Source organism: Ctenocephalides felis, unplaced genomic scaffold, assembly GCF_003426905.1.
Source record: "Ctenocephalides felis isolate EL2017-DRISC unplaced genomic scaffold, ASM342690v1 CF-g0.4_SCAFFOLD_01170, whole genome shotgun sequence".
Lineage (NCBI taxonomy): Eukaryota > Metazoa > Arthropoda > Insecta > Siphonaptera > Pulicidae > Ctenocephalides > Ctenocephalides felis.
Genome location: NW_020537324.1, coordinates 5,422,739 through 5,445,486, shown reverse-complemented (window position 1 = coordinate 5,445,486; position 22,748 = coordinate 5,422,739). Strand labels below are relative to the sequence as shown.

General features: G+C 30.3%; 1 protein-coding gene across 1 annotated transcript in view; it reads right to left on the bottom strand.

The window, feature by feature from the left end:
* Positions 1-22,748, bottom strand: part of LOC113366081 — a 206,567-nt gene that overhangs the window by 27,865 nt on the left and 155,954 nt on the right. Inside the window, exon 12 of the mRNA XM_026607635.1 lies at positions 21,579-21,662. Within this exon, the coding sequence (XP_026463420.1) occupies positions 21,579-21,662 (84 nt within the window). The remainder of the gene's footprint in view (positions 1-21,578; positions 21,663-22,748) is intronic.

The window sequence follows — 22,748 nt, the reverse complement described above, 5'->3', positions numbered from 1 at the left end:
AAAACTCACTCCTGGTACTCTGGAAACAACTCCTGGTAATAAAGACAGGAACCTGGTGATGAAAGGCACCAATACGTACGCATTTATAACAAAAGCCAAATTATATGAGTGCATATTATTAATCAAAATTCTGAAAGGTACTAGGCAGTAACACAATCATTGAGTGGATATGATTTTGGTCTAATTGAGAATGAGCAAAAATGAGAAACACAATTACTGATGTATCTAATCTATTTATCAGGTATCAATTTCCTTAACTACTCTCTGCTCTAAAATATAATTCTCACCCATCCAAAGGTGGTTTTTAGTAACATATCCTGTGCTTATTTTACGCTTTATATTCGACTGACTACTTTTTGCGGTCATTCAAATTCAATTTGCTCTGTTTTTATGCAGGGGACAAAGACACTATACTCGAAATGCACCATACCGGGGTCTTTATGTTTTAACAAAGAAGGGTTAGATCAGGGATTGACAACAATTTATAGAAGAAATGAATTTTCTTAAAATTGAACTGAACAGAAGATGCCCAAACATTGTGTAATTAAACTGCTTAAATTTTCAGAGCTAAAATTAATGACTCAAAATAACAATGAAGCGACGAATAATATTTATTATATGAGTAGTAATTTATTAAAAATTAAATGATTAAAGTGACATTAAATAAAGCTACACGTTAATCTATTTGGATAAATTGTTAGTTGATACATTTGCTTAGCAAAATATCAAGCCATTTCGAATCTAAAATTTCAATCCAATAAAGTACAGAATCATAAGAGTCTTGCCGATTTAGCAAAAAATGTTTACTATCCATATTTACAGATACAGAAACAGAAAACAATCCATGGATGAATTCGTGTAAAATGAATAATATCCACTTTCAATTAAAATTATTTTTAAATTTGATAAATATCTGTTTCATGTCAATTTTTGCCTATGAAGGATTTTGTATGTTATTAAATTACTGATTCACTTGAAAATCACTGGATCTAGTAACCCTATGTCTACTAACCATTAAATAATCAATTTTCACAGTCTTAGGACATTTTTAAATTTCGGACCAATATTTTTAGATTTCCAACCCCTGTCTTGGTTCTTTTTATGCAAGACCAAGTGCACGCGACACTCCAACTCGACACACGTATGTAGGTGGCGAGAATTCAGTATTGAAAGTAAACACTACATATTTGCGTTTGCCGCGCGGTTTTGATATGGAAAATACACAAAAGTCAATAAGTCTGCTCCGTGTTTTTGTGCGATAAGAGGTGTGGGGAAAGGTTATTTATTGATTTATTTATTCCATGTAATAAATAAAAATAAGCATTTGAAAATCGAGCAAACTTACTATAATAACTGGATGTAATCTTACCTTGAGGACTATTGGAGTTAATTAAAATGCCATTAAAATCCTCATAAATACATCTAATTCTCATAAGGAAAAATTGTCTTAAGCTTCTCCACTTCCTAAAATCTAAGTTCGAGTGAATATCTATATTATTTATAGTATCATTCCAATTTTGCCAATGTCATGCGATATGTTATTGAGAATATTTTGCATATGTCGACGCTCAACCTGCGCGTCTCTCCACCGTAAGACAATATCATACAAAAGGGTCATCGCCTTTGTCAAAGTGGATCGAATTCAAAAGACACATACGAGGTATTAGATTTCATCAATAACATATGTTTGTTGAAACTGTTCAAAATGCAAATCTGTACACATATAACATCATTTATAATTTGTCATACGTTGGAGGTTGGAGAAATCGTGCTCACAAAAATTTAATAGTTATAGTTAGGTGTGTTGTATTTATATTCTACGTGTAAGTAGTGAAGCTCATATCAAGTATCCCACATAACGAATCCTATACAAATAACAATATCACTTATCCGGCTCATCTCTATTTACAACTATAACGTACGATGTCCGTATTACGAGTAGTTGCCGTGCAATCTGTGTCCTCCTAATTAGCAATTCTGGATTCCGGGCCAGTCGGCACGTTCTGATCCTTAGTGCGCGTAGCACATCCACTTCTGTCGTTTTACTAATATCCCAACAACTATCTACGAGAAGGATACAAACGCCATATTGCAGGAATTAGTTCCTGTATCGTCTCGCCTAATAAAACACATGCTCCACGAAACCAAACTACCCACAACTGGCGATACCTTGATCAGAAATGTATATCTTGACCAACCACCGAAATAAATATTAATCTTCTTATTTTTGGAAACCTAAGATTTTTTACATAAATATTTTTTTTATTTCTGTTCTGGAAACAATAATTCTAAAATAGTTAAAATCCAAGTATTCTGTTTGCCGAAAAAATTATTAGTAGTTACTCGACTTAGAATCTAAATGTATGAGTACGCTTTCATCCCAAAATGTGACTTTACAAATTATAGAGTGAACAAAAGCTGCAAAATATTGCCTATTTCCTCTTTGTTGGTGTCCATTTTCCAACGTTGGTTGTCCAAACAAAACCAAGAACCGATTACAAAACTTTGCGCAAAAAAAATTTTTTAGTACAAAATCTGGTCTTCCTAACGCCACCTAACAGATTGGACTTATACAACGCAATATACAAACAATTAAAGCTATTTATCAGGAAAATAATGGATTACTTTGCTATAACTTAATTCAATAATAAAATAATTCAAATATATGGACAAAATTAGGTTGTACTGAACTGACCACTGATGAACTAGTATTCACTTATAAAATTCACCTTTCTTTTATAAATATAAAACAGTAATACTATCAGTAAACCATAACAGATTTTTCTTATATTTAATTAGAAGAATAAATTTAAAAGGAATTTTAAAAAGGAATTTTCTAAATCTTACATACAAATATCTCTGGTAAAATAATTTTTTTCGATGAATTTTTACAAATGAACAGGTAAAATCAATATTTTGTGATTAATTTAAAATGTTGTGTGAGTTTCAATTCACAATCCCTTATTGTTAAGAAGTTTCGATCATAGAACTAGTTCTCGATTACCAATTCGAATTTCCTAAATGTTAATTTCGGTATTAGAAATGTTCAATCAAACTGGAAACTTTGGCAAACTGTCTTACGGATTCATAGAATGGACATAGAATATAACATGCAGGAGCTTACATAAAGGCAATTACTAAGCAAGTGTACGGCATTAGATATGACAAATTATATAGAGGGCTTCTAAGAGGGATAATATTGCAAGCTATAGCTGCATAGAATATAAGTACCTGCCGGAACGTATGGTAATGTGCCTATTTCACATAAAGTTACATGTGTTCTTGTACGATATTCATTGGGGAAGAGGTATGAGGGACAAGAGTGAGTTCACATTTGAAGCTTTTGGAATTTAAATTTTCTATAATGTTTAAAAAAACACTCGTAAAGAAGTGCCGCCATAGTAAAAGGACTATCAAGTATCTCAGATCATCAGTAGTTCCTTTAAATTCTTCAATTATTTCTACCCAAATCAGAACTTTATTCCCGATTAAATCCTCCGTGTTTGAGAAAACATTAAAGGGTTAGACGTCACAACTCGTAAAAGGAGAAAACCCAACGGAAGATATTTCAGTAGATTTGCATTTCATTACGAACATTAACAGAGGGATACGACTTGATGGAATTATTGTTCTCGAATTAGCATTGTTATTTCAACATCAAAATGTATAATAGATTATTTCGAACCTTAAACAAAAATAATAATGGCGGATTAATGGATCGCGAAATATTGCAATAATCTGCAAAGTGGGTAAAAGAATTAAACCCTTTTGGGTACATTTAGCGTTGTAGTAAGAGTGAATATAATAGAAATCATGATTTTCCCTCAACTGTTTTCCAAGGAAATGCATAGTTATAACATATTAATTCACGCTGTTTTGGACATGTAACCTTTGAGGCGTCGGTCTTTTGTAATCGTAAGTTTCCTGGCACCTTCTACCTCCTGCGGAGCCCTCAAAAGGGGTGTTTGTCTTTGTCGTATAATTATCGCCCTTTGTTTGTGGTGTGAGATATTTCTAACACTTTGATTCTCTTTGAGCGCCTTGGACGATGCCAATGTTTCTCTGAACCCAGATGACCGATGGAAGGCATGTGTGAACATCAATGTCCAGTGAAACTATCGTGTTACACAATGGCCATCGAAAACTATACGGTTGTTTTAATTCGGGTCGGATATGGATGGCCAAATAGGTATCGAATTGTTGCTGGGGGTAAAGGAAATTTCCTATGTATATAGAGTTTCGTTATAAATAATTACATTTAAGATTCGGAAGAGCTGTTTCTCATCTCAAAGGCAACATAGATTGTCCACAATTTGCTGTTTTTTTTCAGAAATGATATTCGATCAGAATTAATTTGTTATAGTATTATTTGTTGTGTTAGAATTTTTGAGCTGAAAGAAGTTGTAACTATTTTAATACATTTTTATGAATTCTCTATACATTTTAAAATACAACAATAATTTTTTTTCAAATTTATTGCTCAAAAATATAACTAGAAATGCAATTCAGTAACTTGTAATTTTATTACATTGTGAGGAAAAATATTTGTTCAGTGATATTTTTTTTATTGGGTATTAATTTTTTTTTTAAATTTGTGATCATGATCAGTTAGTTACAAGTTAGTTACAAGTTTTTTTCAAAACTTTGATAAAAATTACAAATTTTCATCAACTATCTTGTATTGGCCTGTTTTTTTTTTTTTTTTTGAAAATGCGTTTTGAGTTGTTGACAGGGCAAAGAAAATTTGTCATTTATTCAGCTATTTTTGTAATGAATTTCCAAGTTTATATAACGAGGCATTAATCTGAAAGCCTTGTGTTTATAAAGTAAGTTGCACTCACACTGACCAGCACTCGCTAGAACGCGCTTTAAAACGTAATGCCAATCTAGTGTAAATATGAACAGGGCCGAACTATATAAAAGATACACAAAAAAAAACAAATAGATCATTTTAAACACACTTACCAGAAAACTACCAAACAACATTACCAGGACAATATTAAAAACGAAATTCATGTTATATTAAAACATGTGAATTTTCAAAGTCTCTGGTCACTAGTCAGAAGATTTTGAATTTTCGAATCCTTTTTATTCTAAACTCCTACAGTCATCCTACACTTTTACTTGTCCATGTCAGGACAGTTGTAAAAATTTCAACAAAAAACGCATTTAAATTTTAAAATCAGTTGGAGCAACAAATAATTAGATACTTCAACTACTGCACTCTAGATATTACTTCAAGTCTGTTTAAAGATTGTAAAATTGATAATATTTAAGCATATTTTACTTGAAACTGATAATTCCAAATTTTGCGTGGAATAAAAGTGCGATTCATGACAAGCATTCAAAATGTAAATAATTCGTTTTTTTTAATAAATTGCAGTTTAAACAATTCACCAAATAATATGGATAGGTAAGTGCTATTTCATGTATAGATATTTCAAATATTTGATGTAAGTATCCTCAATTGACAACTTTTTATTCGCATATAATTACAATATTATCAAGAAAACATTTAGCAATTTTATTGATCAATGTGTTGTGAAAAGATATTAAAACGATACCCAAAAAATTAAAGTACAAAATTAAAAAAAGGTTCATTGAATATCTCAATTTCTTGCTACCTTAGCTAAGTCTAGAAGCCCTGACATTGACTTGTAGTGAAAAGATAATATAACACAAAACAGTTTGCAGCAAATAAGTTAAACGTAGGATTCTAGAAAAAGTTATTAATAATATTTAAGTTATTATCAATTATTATTACCATATTACTATTCTGTTACCAATTCCCACCTGGAGTTAGAAACAACAGCACGCGTGTGCGGATCGGCGCCGATATGACACAAAGGCAACATAAACACTTCACGTTCTCTTGGTCAGTTACACATCGCCCTACCCCTACCCTCAACCCTTCCTTAAAGCCGAGGCCGAGGGTCGCGCTGCTACGGAGCTACGGGAAAGGGTGGACAATGGGTACCCACACTTTCGATAGGTTCGCAACACCTCCTTTGCAAACATCGGCACACGGCGGTACGGTGTTAGGACAACGCTTCGTAATCAATGGTCCTTTAATTAAAGTCCGAGGAGGAAGATATTCTGATTTGCATAAGGAATATACGATATATGCACAAAGATACAAATTCTATATACGTAATGCGGAAATTAGAAGGAACTTGCTTGGTTATTCACTTATTGAAGAAACTACCTCAAAAAGAAACTACCAAAACTAACATTGAAAAAACTATTCCACATTTTTAAAGATACAATACTTTTTCATATATTTTGCGCCTTTACTGTTAGTTTTATTTCTGTCATAAATTGTTATAGATTTTAGGTTTTATTAAATATATTAATCAGTAGTTGTTCACAAATTCAGCTTAATTTTTATCATAAGTTGTGCGAAATGTCTACATCTACAATAAATACAACAAAATCTACAGACGGTAGACAGTACAAAATTTTGAAACAAATCATAAACACCCCAAACTATGTATCAAGCCGGCTAATACATCGAAACCTAAATATTCTAACTATTAAAGAAGAGTTTAACCATTTCTGCTCCAGATACTAGACTTGGCTAAGTTAAACAAATCAACTGAGAATTGACCTGACCAGCTTTTACCACCTAAGTGACTGAAAAAAATTAGTTGTGAATTATTCCTTGACAGTATTTAAAAATTTAATGCAATATTAGCAGGAGGTGCAGCTTAGTTTTTATCATCAGTTGGGTGAAATATTTATATCAAGAATAAATATAACAAAATCGACAGAGGTTCAAGAACTGTGGAAGAAAATTTTGAAATAGATCGTAAACGCCTCAAACTATGTACCAAACTGGATAATATATAATATAATATAATATATGAAAACATTATTAATCCACGGTATGTGTACATTGACAAAATATGTATTATTTAACATCACAGATGATAAAACACACAAATAAACATGATAAATTAACAAACTATGTATTTACTGTTCGGAGTTTAAGATAGAAATTTTTAGCATGTGTTCAAATTTTACGGGAAATTTAAAAAGCGATTGGATCTTGTCATTTTTTAAGAAATTTTGACACGCTATATAGGAACCACGTGTTTGTTTCGTTCAGGACCGTATTGTGGTACGTTGGTTTATGATCCTGGCAAAAACAACCCCTCAACAAATGTTCTTTTATATGCGTTCTCTTCAAAATGCGAAACTTAATACATCGACACCTGAATTTTTATCTATGAAGAAGAGATTAACGATTTCTGCTCCAGATACAAGACTCGGGTAAATCAATACCAAATCAACTGGAGATTGACCTGATCAAGCTTTTACTTATCACCTGAGCGAATAAAAAAACAAGTTGTAGTAAATTGAAGAGAAATTTTATGCAATATTAACAGAAGGTGCTATCACAGGATAGTTATCCTTCAGACGCCATATTTTGAAATTGTCTACAATTGTAGCTAAATGTTTTTATTGTATAGATTGCTAAATGAACTTATTGTATATATTGAAAAATGCATTTAATGCAAAATTAATACATTGTATAAGAAATACTTCGCACAACCATTTTTTACCATGTGACTTTTATCATTGACGTCCGTTGTTCTAAACTGAAATGTCAGCTTTGAATTAATTCAACAGATCTACATTCAATATCAAAGGGTCTTTCGTTTGCGATTATAAACAGTCGTTCTAAATGCAAGCGACAAGCAAAGTTACCCTTTACCCTTTTACATTCGGTACTGTTTCATTTCGTCCTAGAAATGATTTTAAATAACCCGCGCGCACTCCTCCAATCAAAGTTCGCACAGTGGTCATTGCTGCTGACATCAAAGGTGGAAACACCGAATTCGTATTAAAATGTAAATCAGGCAGCACCATTGATCCATATATAGGAAAGTTCAAATTATATATATATATATATATATATATATATATATTTATCTGGGTTAGAGTATACGACATCATGCCATAAAATTTAAGATACAACGGTTGGCTAAGTATTTTCTCATAAATTTCACTTAAAATTCAAATACTACCTTAATGAGAACTTTATTATCATGATAATTTAATTACTGCTAATAACTATGTTTGGGTACAAGCTAGGTGTTTAATAACACACTTTTGCAAATGTGCTGCCTGCCTAATCATTACAAATTTCTTCTTGGTGTGATAAAAATAGATAAAAGCACACATTAATTTATAACAATATTCAAATAAGAAATGAACATACAATTTGCAAAAACCAGTTCTGCATAAACCAGTATTAGACATATTAATTATTAACTTCGACATATCCCATGATACAAATAATCTTAATTATCGACAATTCGTTTAGTTTTTAACATCAATCATGTCCGGGCGGACAGAATAAAAGAATGGAATAAAACACGGGATACAGACAATTACTCGTAAATTAATTCATTCTTTGATTAATTGGACAATCGTTAAGTTTTTTCACGATTTTGAAAATGTCGATTACAAGTGGACATATCTGGTCTTAATTGCTTCCAAGTTGCCGTTTATTGTCAACGCGGTAAAAAAAAAGTTAATGTTAATCGGTTATTGCGTTTATATACGAGATAAGAGTTTGTAGCCATATTTAATTAATATTGTAGAATTATAATTATGATTTTTATAATTTATTTAAACATCCTCGGTAGACTTGTGTGAGCTCGGATACATAGCGCAATTTGCTCGCAAGTGATATTTTCATATAATGTAATGTCAGAGTAATTTAATGACGTAGAAGAGAGGTATGACTTAAACTTATACCATCATAGTACTGGAGAAGTATAGTCAAATTATTAATGAGTTAAATACAGTTTTTCAATTTGAATGTGAGTTAAATACTCTTCACCAATATGGAGCCCATATTGGTTTTGAATGTGGGGTAAATATTGTCACCAATATTGGGCTCGTACTGGTAAATGTTGAAAAAAACTAATATTTCTGCTCTAAACTAACAATTATTAAAATAAGCAGTTTTTTTTTTTCAAAATAATCTCCCGCAAGTTATATTTAAATTTTGATAATTTATGTTGGGTAAAACGTAGACCTGTAGTTTTGAAAATAAATTAAAATGGAAACCATATATCTTATTAGACAATGCTGCACTCGCATTTACAATATATATATTTATATATATATATATATATATAATATATATATATATCATGCTGCAACAATAATTGCAAAATTTATGCTGATTCCGCGTCTTAGTCCATAACCCCGGCAATGGGGAGAACTCGGGGGCGCTTTCTAACAAGATTTACACTAATGCCTTAAAAGGGGGTCCGCAAATGTACTTCAAAATCGTTCGGCATGAACGAAGCATCTTAATGAGAATAATTATTACTGGTTAATGGAAATGTATTTATAAATCGTGATATTATTTGAAATGAAACAATATTAGGAATATTACCATAAAATATAAGTGAAGTTGGGGAAATATTTCAAGGATTTTCAAAAAATTTAAAATGAGAGAAGGATGCTGATGATAACAAACAAGGAGTAGTAGTAGTAGCTTCACATATGGATTTTTAAAGAGTCTAAACTGACCAAAACTTTTGCGGTGTTATTATGTTTATATAATTAACGAACCTCCAATTATAAGTAAATTTTCTTGCTATTGATCTATAAGATCAATAATTTGTACTATTTATTATTATCAAATTGAATAACTATTTTACAACAGTTCCAAAATTTTAATTATTATTCGAAACTTTTCTCGTTTACAAACAAAGTAATTATAAATCGCCCTGGTTTTGAGCAGATCAGTTAAAACGTTTCAGCTGGCAATCACATTCAGTACAGGTCGCGGTGGACGCATTGGTCAGACCTTTGTTGGAGTCAATTCAGAACTAAAATCATTATTTAATACAATCAAAGTCAATGGACACGCAGTTTGTACAGTAAATGGCGTTTGCAAAATTACAAATCAAGTGTCAACGACAAACATTTCAATACACGGTACGCTTATTCATGTAAAATTGGAAAAAAATCTTAAAAATCCGACGCCAACGGTATGGAGAATAATATATATGATTAAATGACATTGGCAAGGAAATTTTTGACGTTAAAAATAATTTGTTATGGAATATCATATACAGGTGTAATACATTGATTATACCAAGTACTGGAGCCATCAATGTAAATGATACAAAAGCTAATGCCCTAAAATAAAAAAAAAGCTTATGATAGGTTTTGGTATGATTTTTCTCCAAAATGTTTTTTTGAATAGAAAAAGCATTTCTACATACAATAGAAAAATATCAATGTAGTTTTGTGTTTTACCTGTGTATTTTTAAACTAGATCAATATTGTATGCAGAGAATGTAATGCAGTTGAAACGTGTAGAAAGTTATGAAATAAAATTGCGAAAATCCGGAAGTTTTTATCGTAGTACTTCCTTCTTACATATTTTATTTATTAGCTAATTTTATTAACAAGATTAATCAAATCTAAAAGTACATCGAAAACGCAAAGATTAAATTAATACGATCATTTGATAATTATGTAACTATGTTATTTTATAATAAATCCTGCGCCCATTAATATTTGTTCAACTAAATATCATATGAATATATCCATAAATTACATTCAGAATTGTTCTGCTGGGTTTTGATTGAATTTCTCTCAGTGAGTAAAGCCTTTGAGATAGGACAACAGTCGATATCTCATGGACTTCATAGCTTCAAAGGCAAATCAAGTCACATGCTTTTAACAAATACACACATGACGAATTATATATGTGCTGAAAACACATGTGCTCTGTCGCAATTCCTTTTATCGTTTTACATTTCGACGGTAATTGTAACAATGAAATTATCCGGAATAAATGAGCAATGCGAGGCGTAGAAGGAGCAAAAAATAGGTGATGCATTTTTGTTTTCTCTGAACGTTTTAAAAAAAATTGTTAGTTTGGAGATCATTTTAAAAATTCACATGTGACTGTACCGTACTTGGTAAAAAATGTACCTATAAAAAACAAACCAGGTAAAATTTTGGCTACTTTCCATAGAATTGATAGTTGTTATCATTTCTCACATTTTACCAAATATCATTGCTGAAAATACCTATTCGACAAATATCGTACTTTTCTACCCCTATTGGCAAAATGAACTAGGGATGATTTATGACTTCAGACAGCAAAATCAGTAGAGTAGCCGGAGACGCCGCCAGAAAACGCGTCACGTTGAAATGTCATCGGCAATTTGTGCGCAAATACGAAAGATCTACTTCCATGTATGTATGGATGATTAATTGTACAAAACAGGGATGTCTGTTTTGACATATCAACTCGTGTTGATAAGTGACAGTCGTATTTAATAATATAGACTGGTGTTTTTGGAATTTTGGACGATTGGAATATAGAAGGAACCTGCAACCAACCAAGGTAATTGAATTTGGTTAAAACTGCTCAAAGGGTAAAAAAGGCTAAGATATTTTTTGATGCTAACAATTGAAGTCGTCTTACTATGACCTATATATTACTACCTTGCACATTCACATTTAAGAACTTTTCAAGAACAAATTCCGTACAAAATCATTTATGCGTATGAATAGTATGTTATCTCATGATATTAAACAATTATGACATTTAATTACTATCTTAATCCCACGTCACAACAATTATCTCAATAATCGGATCACATACACAGCGAGCGCTATGATCTTCTACCTTCCGCGGCCAAGAATTCTCTTCATTCCGTTCTAGGAATGCAATTTGCAACCACAAATCTATAACGTCGTCTAATATTACTGAACTCGTCTCCAGCACATTGATGTAAGCACAAATAACATACTCAAGACTGACAAATATTCTTGAAACTACGGCATCCAGTCGAAGTGCTGTCGAGAAAACAATTTGCAATGCGAAAACAATTTCAACATGGTAATAAAAATTTTGTGTGGGTAACGGAAACTAGGAAAAGACATATTGAAAGATTTATTTAGAAATTAAAGCTAGTCAAATTTTAAAATTAAACTGGTAGACAGAATAGGGGATTAGTAGTTAGAGCTATGAGCTTCTCATCATATTAGAATTCAGGTTCGATAACTACCTCGGACTGCTGGAGGTCAAGTAGTAGTGTCATCAGTCTTCACTTGAAAATATAGATAGCAATATTTTCACAAGTGAAAATATTCCTTTTCCAATAGCTGCATTCAATGAAAAGTCATCAGTATTGAAGTTATTCTAATAACAAAATTTATCAAAAAGAGAGAGACAGGATAAGGATTGAGTTGCCATCTATAAGAAGTCCTCACAAAAAAACTTGTAGTATTAATTGATTGTTAATAATTACGTAAAAAAATAATAGTTACGAGAATATCACCCTAAGGCATGAGCCTAATGTATAAAGTGGACTGGATTGGGCATGAATAGAACCTACTCTTTTTTTAGATCTTCTTATATATCAATTGGACATCTTGGGTTCAGTACAATCATCCACGTTATCCTTAACACATTACATCCACCGTCCACCGTTTCCACCCTTTCCAACTCCTCAACCCCGACCTCTTTCGCCTCCAACTTTTTCGTTGATATTCTGTTACGTGAAGACACGGATATATGCCTTCCATCCTTCCTTCATCCCTCCTCGATCCGGCATTGTCGGATGCATGTTCACGTGCGGAGTTATGCGTGTAGTGCATGTCAATCAGTCGCCAGAGAAATGTTAATCAATATTATCGATCATAATGTACAATCAAGTTTCATTTGACAGCAAACGTGTTAAGTTGATATGGTTAAAAATCATGAATTACTAAATTCAGGAACGCGTAAAATTAGTCTAGGAAAAACAAGGAATTTGACGCGGTGGTGGTAAATCTAGTGTCGTGATGAAGAATTTGTAGAAATTGGTTTCAGGCTATCGTTTTGAAAATTTGGATTTAAATATTCAATCCAATGAATAAAATTATGATCTATGGAGTAATAGTAATAAAGAATATTATTAGTCAAATAAAACATTCAACTGACAAACCAGATACTTTATCAAAAGTCTGCCAAGAGCTCATTGAATGCTACGTGTGAGATGTCAAATGAGATGTAGGGTTATTATGTCTCCATTTTTTTATTAAAGAGTGACAATATACCAAATTTATCATTAAAATTTCAAAATTTACCGAATGTGCCTAAATATTGTCACTTGGCAAATTTTGCAAATGTTCTTTATGTCCACAGTTTAGAAACTATTGAGATCCCACGCGCATCGTCTTAATCTCCGATATCAGAACTAATAAGATTTGCATACCCAGACAATGAGATTTCCAGGCATATCACAAACAATCCTATCAATATTATCCCCCTGAGTCTATAATATCATCTATCTCTATATATAAACAGTAAATTTTCCTCGTACACTGACTGATTCGACCTAAATAAAATACCTTTTTCCGTTTCATGTAAATGAGGCATAGATTTTTCTCCATCTCGGCGAAAATTGCGTTCATTAAGGGATGAATATTCTTTAGAATACCTTTTTATTGAAGCGTGGTTGCTAAAAGCAGAATCTAGGAATATTGTATACATATTTATTGGAAATATTAAATGGATAATGAAATACAATATTGCAAATGTTTTGGAATGAAATTAAACCAACGTTATATAATATTTATAATGAACCATATTTCTTAACCATTCTTAATCACGAATTTTGATGAATTAAGCTTGTAATGTTAGGAAAATAGGCTCACATACACATACATGACTTGATACTAGTCTATATTACAAATGGTAAACCAAACAGTTGTCTCATCTATTTGTAATGAATTTTTGGAACAATTTCTGTGCAAGGGCAAACATTTACTGAAGCAGCTACACCAGATCAAGGTTATTTTCACTTGTAAACATTTTGCTGCTCGTAGCAGAAATCAAACCGGAGACCCCTGATTCAAGACTTCTGATCTAGGGGTTCCAGCCACTTACACACGCCCTGAACATACATACCTATTTTTTCCAATTTTGGTGCTGGATTCAGGTCGACTTGAAATATTAAGAGATCATAATATACAAATTATAAGTTGAGCAAATTGGATTTTCTGGCAGAAACATAAGCGTCTTCTCCGAGAAGATAATGAAGCAGTAGTTGATCGTTTTGGATTTTTGTACAAATTATTGAACAAAAACTTAATGACCGTATCAATATATTAACCATGTGCATGCAAAGCAAAAGAAAGACAGCAGCAAGGGTGTCAAGTTACCCGCGAAAGTAACTTCATCTTTTGAAATAATTTATTAATTCTTTTTTATTTCACCCACGAAATGCGTTCTTCCGTTAAGATGGCTTCCGGTGAACTCTGTTTACGTTTGTCCATTCGACTGTTAAAATCTTCAACGAAAGGAAAAAATTAGCCCCACGGCGTGAAAACAAAGAGAGAAAAAAAGGGTTAGGATAAACGTTTGCGGAAAAAATTGCTCGAATAAAATAACACGCGTTTTAGAAAAATATTAGCGATTGCGGGCAAAAAAAAAATCATGAAAGGTGCGCGTGCACCATTCACGCGAAAAATGACGCCTGAACGGTGTCATTACCTTATGCTTGGGAGAATGCTTATTTGCCCTTTTCTCTCCGATATGTTTCACATTTTCACATACAAAATTATCATAATATAATCAGCACAACATGCTTTACTACCTTCTTGACTACTCGAATTATAATTCTTATAAAAATTATGTTTTTTTCTTATCAAACTTAATTTGCACATGTCGTGTAAAACCAATCTGACGTGAGCTGACAAATCCGTGCAATAGAACCTTTGAAATGTGTAATTAAGGTGTGGAATCTTGATTTAATAAACATTATTCAGGAATAATGAATATTAAAAAGAAATTTCACGCGTGTAACCTACAATTATTTATTTGATTAATTAGTTGCATTTTCATGATTCTTTTCTTTTTATATTCTTTTCGAGTTTAAACTGCGTTCAAAGGTAATTCGTGCAGGTACGATTCTTTTATCAAAATAAAGTTAGTAATCAGTAATTTAATTGATAAAATAAAAATTTGTTATTGTAATGTTGTAATGCTGTTGAAAAATTGTGTAGGAGAAGTGATTTTTAACGAATTTTTATCAAATTATAATTATTTTATAATCTGATTGATGTATTACACTAACTTTCGCTATAATCTTTGAATATTGTAGGTGAATGATTTTAAAAAAATTGAAATACAGGCAAAAATCTTATGAGTTGGTAGTCACGAAGACTCAAAATTGTTAGTGTTTTCTGGAAAATAATTTGAAGAAGATTTACATAGCAGTAACAGGTTGATAGTAAATGGTCAATAGTTTTCACATTTTTCTGTATTTATTCATCAATCTATTCGTACTAATACTAGGCTATCTATATATATATATAAAATTTAAGAAAATGACTATTAATAAGACGATTATTTTTGCTCTTGATTTTATAATTATTTGTTTAATTGCTTTCATGCTCAACCCTGCGTGAAGAGAACTTCCAAACGGATTATTATTGTCTTGTACAATATTGCATGTCAGTTCTCCAGTACTAATTCATATGGATATAATTGCTATTTCAACGCCTACTATGCACGATTTGTTATATAAAAATATAACATATTAAAACCAGTGTCGAAGGATCGAAGATCTTATTTATCATTGCAATATTCTTGGTTTTTATTTTTACATATCCAATATTAATTCTGTCTAGAGTTTGCGATACAGAACTAAAAAAACCACGACAGATAATATTGATAATATCTATGTCAACGTTTGCAAATTTATGTTTCTGAATAATTTACAATAATGAACTTAATTCAATTTTTTTATGATATATAATTTAACGCAATTTAGACCAAATTGAATAGTTTTAAGTATGTGCATTTATGTAAATATATTTAATCAAATTATTTATTTTTAAAATTTGTTAATCGAATCAAAATAACTTATGAACCATTATATGAAACTAAAATACCCACTTATATACGCAAAATTGCTTTCAATTATGTAAATTTTCATATTTATACACAATAAACTTTTATTTACCTTAACTTTATAAATTTAATTAAATTAACTTGAAGTGTTTTCGATATGTCAAGAAACAAGTTCACATCTCGTTCTTCTACTCTCATTACTTTACAAGTGTATATGAAAATTTTAATAATTATGTATCACATTGATTTAATAAGATTTTATAAATTGCGTGATAGTTTATTTTATGAAAATAATAAATGAGACAGTATAATGAGTTGCAAACTATGCGTTGTAATTGTTCTAGAGTAGACAAAAAAAAACTTCAGAGAAAGAAATAATAAGCTTAATGATATCTAATAATCTATCAAAAGATCATCTTATCCTTATTTCTTGATACTAAAAACTGTACATTTTGTATTTATTTGCTGTACGATCACATTTCCATTATTTGTGGCGAAACTCTCTTTCTCTATCCGGCTACTATTTTTTCGGGGTATTATTATTACCCAAGAAGTTCGCGAAATTTAATAATCCCTCTTAATTTGCCAACATGTACCTGTTGTCAAAACAAATATATCTCTCAGCCGATTGTTCTAAAAAGATTTTAATCGAATGAATTTAAAAGTTGAATCGAATAAACCTGACAATGCATGCAAAGGTATCACTCGCATTATGTTGGATGTAAAAATAAATATTCGCATATCGGCACTGATGCACAGATCCATGCCAAAAGTTTTTTCTTCGCTGATTCTTAAATTGTGGGGACGATGAAAAATTTTATATTTATTGTACATGGATATTTTATACATATATTGATGCAAAGAGTGAAAAATTAAGAGAAAATCAGGTTAAAATCAAATTGATGTCTCTGATCTCTTCACCTACCACTAAAACCTAGTTCTAGTACTCAATCAGTTATGTTATCCAATAAGTAGAATAGGGTAGAATTGGGGAAGGTCTACGGGTAAAAAGTTCCAATACAGATGTCTCAAAATCAAGTAAAGTTGAATAAATTTTAATAACAATATTTGAAAGTACAAGAAAAAAAATGTATAGCCAGACCTCAACTTGATTTAAAATGGCAATGTTTGAAAATCCATCACAAAATTATTTTCTTTGGTTGGAAGTTTTTTAGGTCTTGAGCAGTATTGTTTAGTTTACGAGACCTCATTATAATTTGTAACATACGTTATTTAAATGTTTTATGAGAGTTTTTTTGTTATTTTTAAGTTCGACACAACAGTTTTTTAACAAAACGATATTGTTAAAAGCTCACATTTGGGTAGGGTGAAAAGGACCATCTGAGTCTTTACCATCGAAAAGATGTAAACAATAAAAAGTAGTAAATAAAAAAGTGAAGTTAAAAAAGCAATTTTACGAGAGATAAGATTATTTCTAACGAAATAATACCAGATCATGGTTGTATACTATGTCATCTCTGTAAAAAATGTACCCATGAAATATATATTTTGCATTTGGTTGAATAATATTGCTATCATTTAGTAAAATCCCTTTAAAAATGAAAATAAGATTTTGGATTTGTTTGCCTTCTGGTGGTTCCATTTTACCTCGCCTATGAGGTAAAAAAAAACAGGTGACAACTTTTTGAAAAACGCATTTTTGCAATGATGAATTATCTCGGAGTTTTACTGAACATAGTCAGATAGTAGTTTATTTGATATGTGTCATTTGTTATTATTTTGTAAAATTCTTCTAAAATTGAAAATAAAACATTGAATCTGTTTGCTCTCTGGTCGTTCCACTTTATCCCGCATATGGGGTAAAAAGAACCAGGTGACAACTTTTTTAAAAATAGCAACAAAAACACATTTTGCAATAATGAATTAGCTGGGAGTTTTACTGAACATAGTCCCTATTTCAAAATCGATTTCTGTCTATCCTAAATCTAATCCAAAAAAATTAATAGAAGTTTTCCAAATTTCCTAATTGGCTCGAATTATTTCATTAATTCAAAATGAATCCGCAAGGCATCACACTTAAACTGTATGTTAATTTATTTCGAAATGTTTAGAATCATTTATTATTCGCACGTTTTGTTTAATTTGGATTAACTCCCTGTGTGGTCTTCGCATGGGACACTGATTTCATATGATCTGTTCACTCATCAACGTTGAATTGTGATGACAGTTGTAACACGATATTCGTCCAAGCGTTTCTTTCAACTGAGGACAAAACGGAAATTTCATATTTCGAGTATTGCTTAATGATCGATTGCCTAAATTATAATAAACGATTGATTAAATCCTATATAAATATTGATTACAAAGTGAGAGCAACGTGAACCAAAGAGCAACTGACTCGTAATTGTGAATAGTCATGGACGAGGATAAAATTGAAGTCTACGATTTAATTTGAAACAAAAAAAAATAATATGTATGGTATGGAAATTTTGGAAATTTTGTCAAAGTATGTTCGATTTAATGATAATATAAACTCCGGTTTTAATTATCACAAGATTATTATTATATTATATCTTCATATCTCCCATAAGTTTACATATTCCGCCCATCAGATCTATTTCGAGTTCATTATTATGAAATCAATAAGATTAGCCGCATTAAATCTATTTTAAATATCTTAATGCATCAGCCGATAACATTATTTTCGAAATTATTTTGGAATAAATCTAATAATATTAGATTTAGAAAAATATTTCCATGATATTTTGTATGAAGTCTTTTTTATGTTAATTCCTGTTTGACGCGTTAGGATTTGGAACGCGAGCACTCGCTTTTTAAATCTCATGATATTTATTAAGAACAGTGATGTCCAATTGATTTAGAAATATGATTTAATAATATTTTGAGGAAATTACAAAAAAAATATTACAAATAAAAGCAAAAATTGTCAGAACTTTGTAAAGCTTAAGACTTGCTGCAATTAGCGTAAGAAATGTGTTCTTTTTGAAAGGTTAATATGGAAATTATGAATGAGCAGTATTTTTGTTCAATTAAAAATTATAATTATTCATCAGAAAAAGTTGAGGTGGTAATATATGAATATAATATATAAATTTATATAATATATTAAATTTGCTTATTTATAGCTGATTATTTATATTTGCCTATTTAAAGAAAAATGACGATTGCAGGTGCAATTTTTGGAACCGATGATTTTAAAGTAAAATTAGTTAAATGCTTGATAATTTTAGAAATTGATGTAAAAACATTGCTTGATCAAATTTGTGAGATAAAGTTTCAATAAATATTCATTGTTTATTTTAAAGAATTATTCTAAACGTCAATTTCAAACATCTCAGAGGAAAGTATTTTATGCATTAGCATTAGCTTAAATTTTAGTTGAAGTTTAATATTTAAAAATTTCATCTGTTTTTCGGTGTTTGAGTACAAAACTATACCAAGATTAGTAAATAGCAACTACATTTATGAAAATTCTATCTCAAATTCAAACAAAAAATATTCTTGGCAAGTTTAGTATAGAATTTCATATCGAACGAAATCACTGCAAAAATTTAGCTTTACTAACATCAGGCAAAATGCATGTTCTAATCCTTCTTATTCCTCTAAGTGTTGGAAATCATTGAAAAAACTATAGAGCAAAAATCTTCCTGTTTGGTTTAGGTTAATTATGCCTAACTTGTATAAAAACTAACATGATCAGTTATTATTTCATTTATTATTTTATTAATAAATTTTTGTACCCTTTTATATTATTTGTCCAGCACTGATATGAATAATCAATTGACAATTTCAAATGCTGGTGACATTTCAATGCATCAGTATATTTAATAATACGTCATATGGATTAGGACGTCTGGCTGATTTGACAGACCAAGATGAAATGCGTATAATAATCTTCTTGTTTGAGCTTTAAAGCGTCTATTCTATTTTAATATTCAAGACTGATCTTGTACTCGAATAAAAATCTCGTAGATTAAATTGGGATACATAGAGATATTCCATTTCATAAGAGTAGAAGTTGGTCTGACGAAAAAGTTGGTTATTAAATTCTTCTTTAGAGTTATTCATTAGTCTTTCTACTTGTCAATTAAATTAACACTATTAGTAGATATTAATTATTATTCATTTTAAACACATTTTTCAATTATCCCATTCATAAAAATTGATGTTATATACTTCAAAAATGGATTGTCAACTCGTGATCGCGATCAAATTGTGTCAAATAATTTAAATTAATCAATTATTTGTTTACATTACCCTCTGTTTTGAATATAAATATACGTATTACAAACATGAAAATGTCAACAGATGATAAAAATAATAAATTATCACATTGTCCGAACTATACAGGGGCACAAAATGTTTTTTAATCATTATTTGTTATGTGGAACGTGCGCGCTCCAGGAGCAGATGTTGTCCATCACTAACGATGTAATTCCAAAATCGATATTAGTGATGTATCATAATGGAAACAAAATGATAAATTATAAATTGAATAAAAAATTGAGCAAAGATACTAAAAATTTTGCAATAACGCATGAACATATTCGTCCATAATTCAAAAATTTTTACATAAGAGATTTAAAGATTTTTACATCAAATTCATTGAGGTTTCATTTCATTTCATTATTTTTGATAGAAATATCTTTCTTAATTCTATATATTATAGTTTAAATAACAATTCGTAAAATATTAGTTTATATGTACCCCTCAAAAATATCTTATTCGTGCATACAATCATCCCATTCTCACAATCCAATATTATGATAAATTTTATCACACTCGCTACGAAAATGCGTAGCATATGGAAAAGATTTATCTGTTTTAAAACGTCAGAAAACATATAAAGCAGAAAAACCATCTGTCATGGCCAGTAGGAAAGTCGGAACTTTTAACACCCTCAAAAAACTCAACAAAAAAAATGCCAAAAAGCACGTAGGAAGGTCGTTTTGCGATATCCATAACTAGGGAAAGATAGATTTTTATTCGAAGAAAAAATGATTCAGACAAGGGAGTGTGATCGATGGAAACAAATTGTATTATCACAAATAAGATTAGGCATGTTTTTGAATTTGGTGAATGCTTGCTGATTTATTTATTAATTTCTCTACATACTTGATTTTTTTTTCACCTATTCTACATGGAATATCAAAAAATATTTGGTAGTACTAAAAATGTCTAATTCGAATGCCAACCCAGTGATTGGGCGTCCGGGTGTAATAGATAGATTAAATATTTAGACAACTCCACTTATATTTCATCACTATAATAAATTATCTATTACATGTGACAAAAGATTTTTATAAATTCATCCCCTCGTGTTTCTTGAACAATGAAACGAAATTTTGATTTCTATCTTAAATGTTAATGATACAATACATCTGCTCCTGTTCGCAAATTAATAAAACGACTTGGCATTTGGCTAAAAAGGTCACATCGTTCAAGTGTAACACTAAAACGTCTGATATATAATCTAAACTTAATAAATGATTGATAAATTAATTATATCTGCTTGGAAGTGATAAAATGTAATGGAAAATTAGAATGCAGTATGGGAATTGCACCTTTAGAAACCTACTATTTAGTTCATAGATTACTGGTTTTAGAAACTAATTAACTAATTGATGAGTGAGATTTTGATTTTTTAATTTTAAAAGTGATTATTTTTTGTTAATTTAAAATATAGATAAATTATATAAAAACTTACCTCTAGCTTTCTGTTCGTCTAAAAGTTGTCTCTCTAAAGAATCTTTGACTTCTCTTTCTCGAAGCACATCCATTTTCAATTCAGCTGGAATAAAAATAAATAAAAATTAATAAAAAGCAATGTAACACTAATAATCGATAAAATAAATCATTTAATTAATTTAAACAATTCACTACGCCAAGTGCAGAGTTTTTGGAGATTTTTTCTTGGAGAACATGCATTTACTGAATTATTACAAAATTTATAATTTTTTTAGATGCGATTTTAATTGCAGCATTTTTAGTTATAATATATTCTATCTATGTCCCTGTCTAAATTTTAGAATGTTGGTTAAGAAAAAAATTATCAACTACCGGATAGATGCTGATTTTAACAAATTCCTAAATGTTTTAAGGGCACATCCGCATCTTCTCGTTAGTCCCAGACAACAAAATCTAATTTTTCGCCTGGATAATTCTCAATGCGCGTATTCTTTTTATGAAATATATTCAATAATTAAATGTATATACTATTTTGCATTTTGCCGGAAGCGGAATTATTTTACAAACGCACAATATACCGAATATAAATACTTATATTCCGAAAGAACCGTCGAATTTTCTTTTGGCTCGGCGTTGGCAACGAGGGGGATCGTAATCTGATACGCAAATATTAATACACCTTGCTTCGATAGAAATAGACAGGGATTCGGGGGAAAAATAAATGATAATTTTAATCATCTAGTAAGTGAAATTAACGAAATTTGAATATGTTTTGAAGGCGAAATTGTAAGTACATCACAAAACGTAATAGATTTTTTTTGCTATGGAAAGAATAGCACTGTCAAACCTTATAATTATATATATTAATTAATGAAATTTTCATTAGGACTGATTATAATTTGAAAAAATAATTTATTTTATTCAAATTATAATCTGTAATTTTCTTAAGAAAATCTACATTAATTAGAATAATTGGACATTTTGAAGAATTTATTGAAGAAGTTACTCAGTTTTTTGACAAAGCCAGTAAATAATAGTAGGATATTTCCTGAAAATTATTCTGTGACCTGAAATTGAGACAATATTTACAAAGAATACACACAATATCTGAATGCTTTTGGAGGCTGAATCATAATTTTTACTGTGTTCTTAAGTGTTTTTATTTTTTTAAACATACAATAATTTTGCA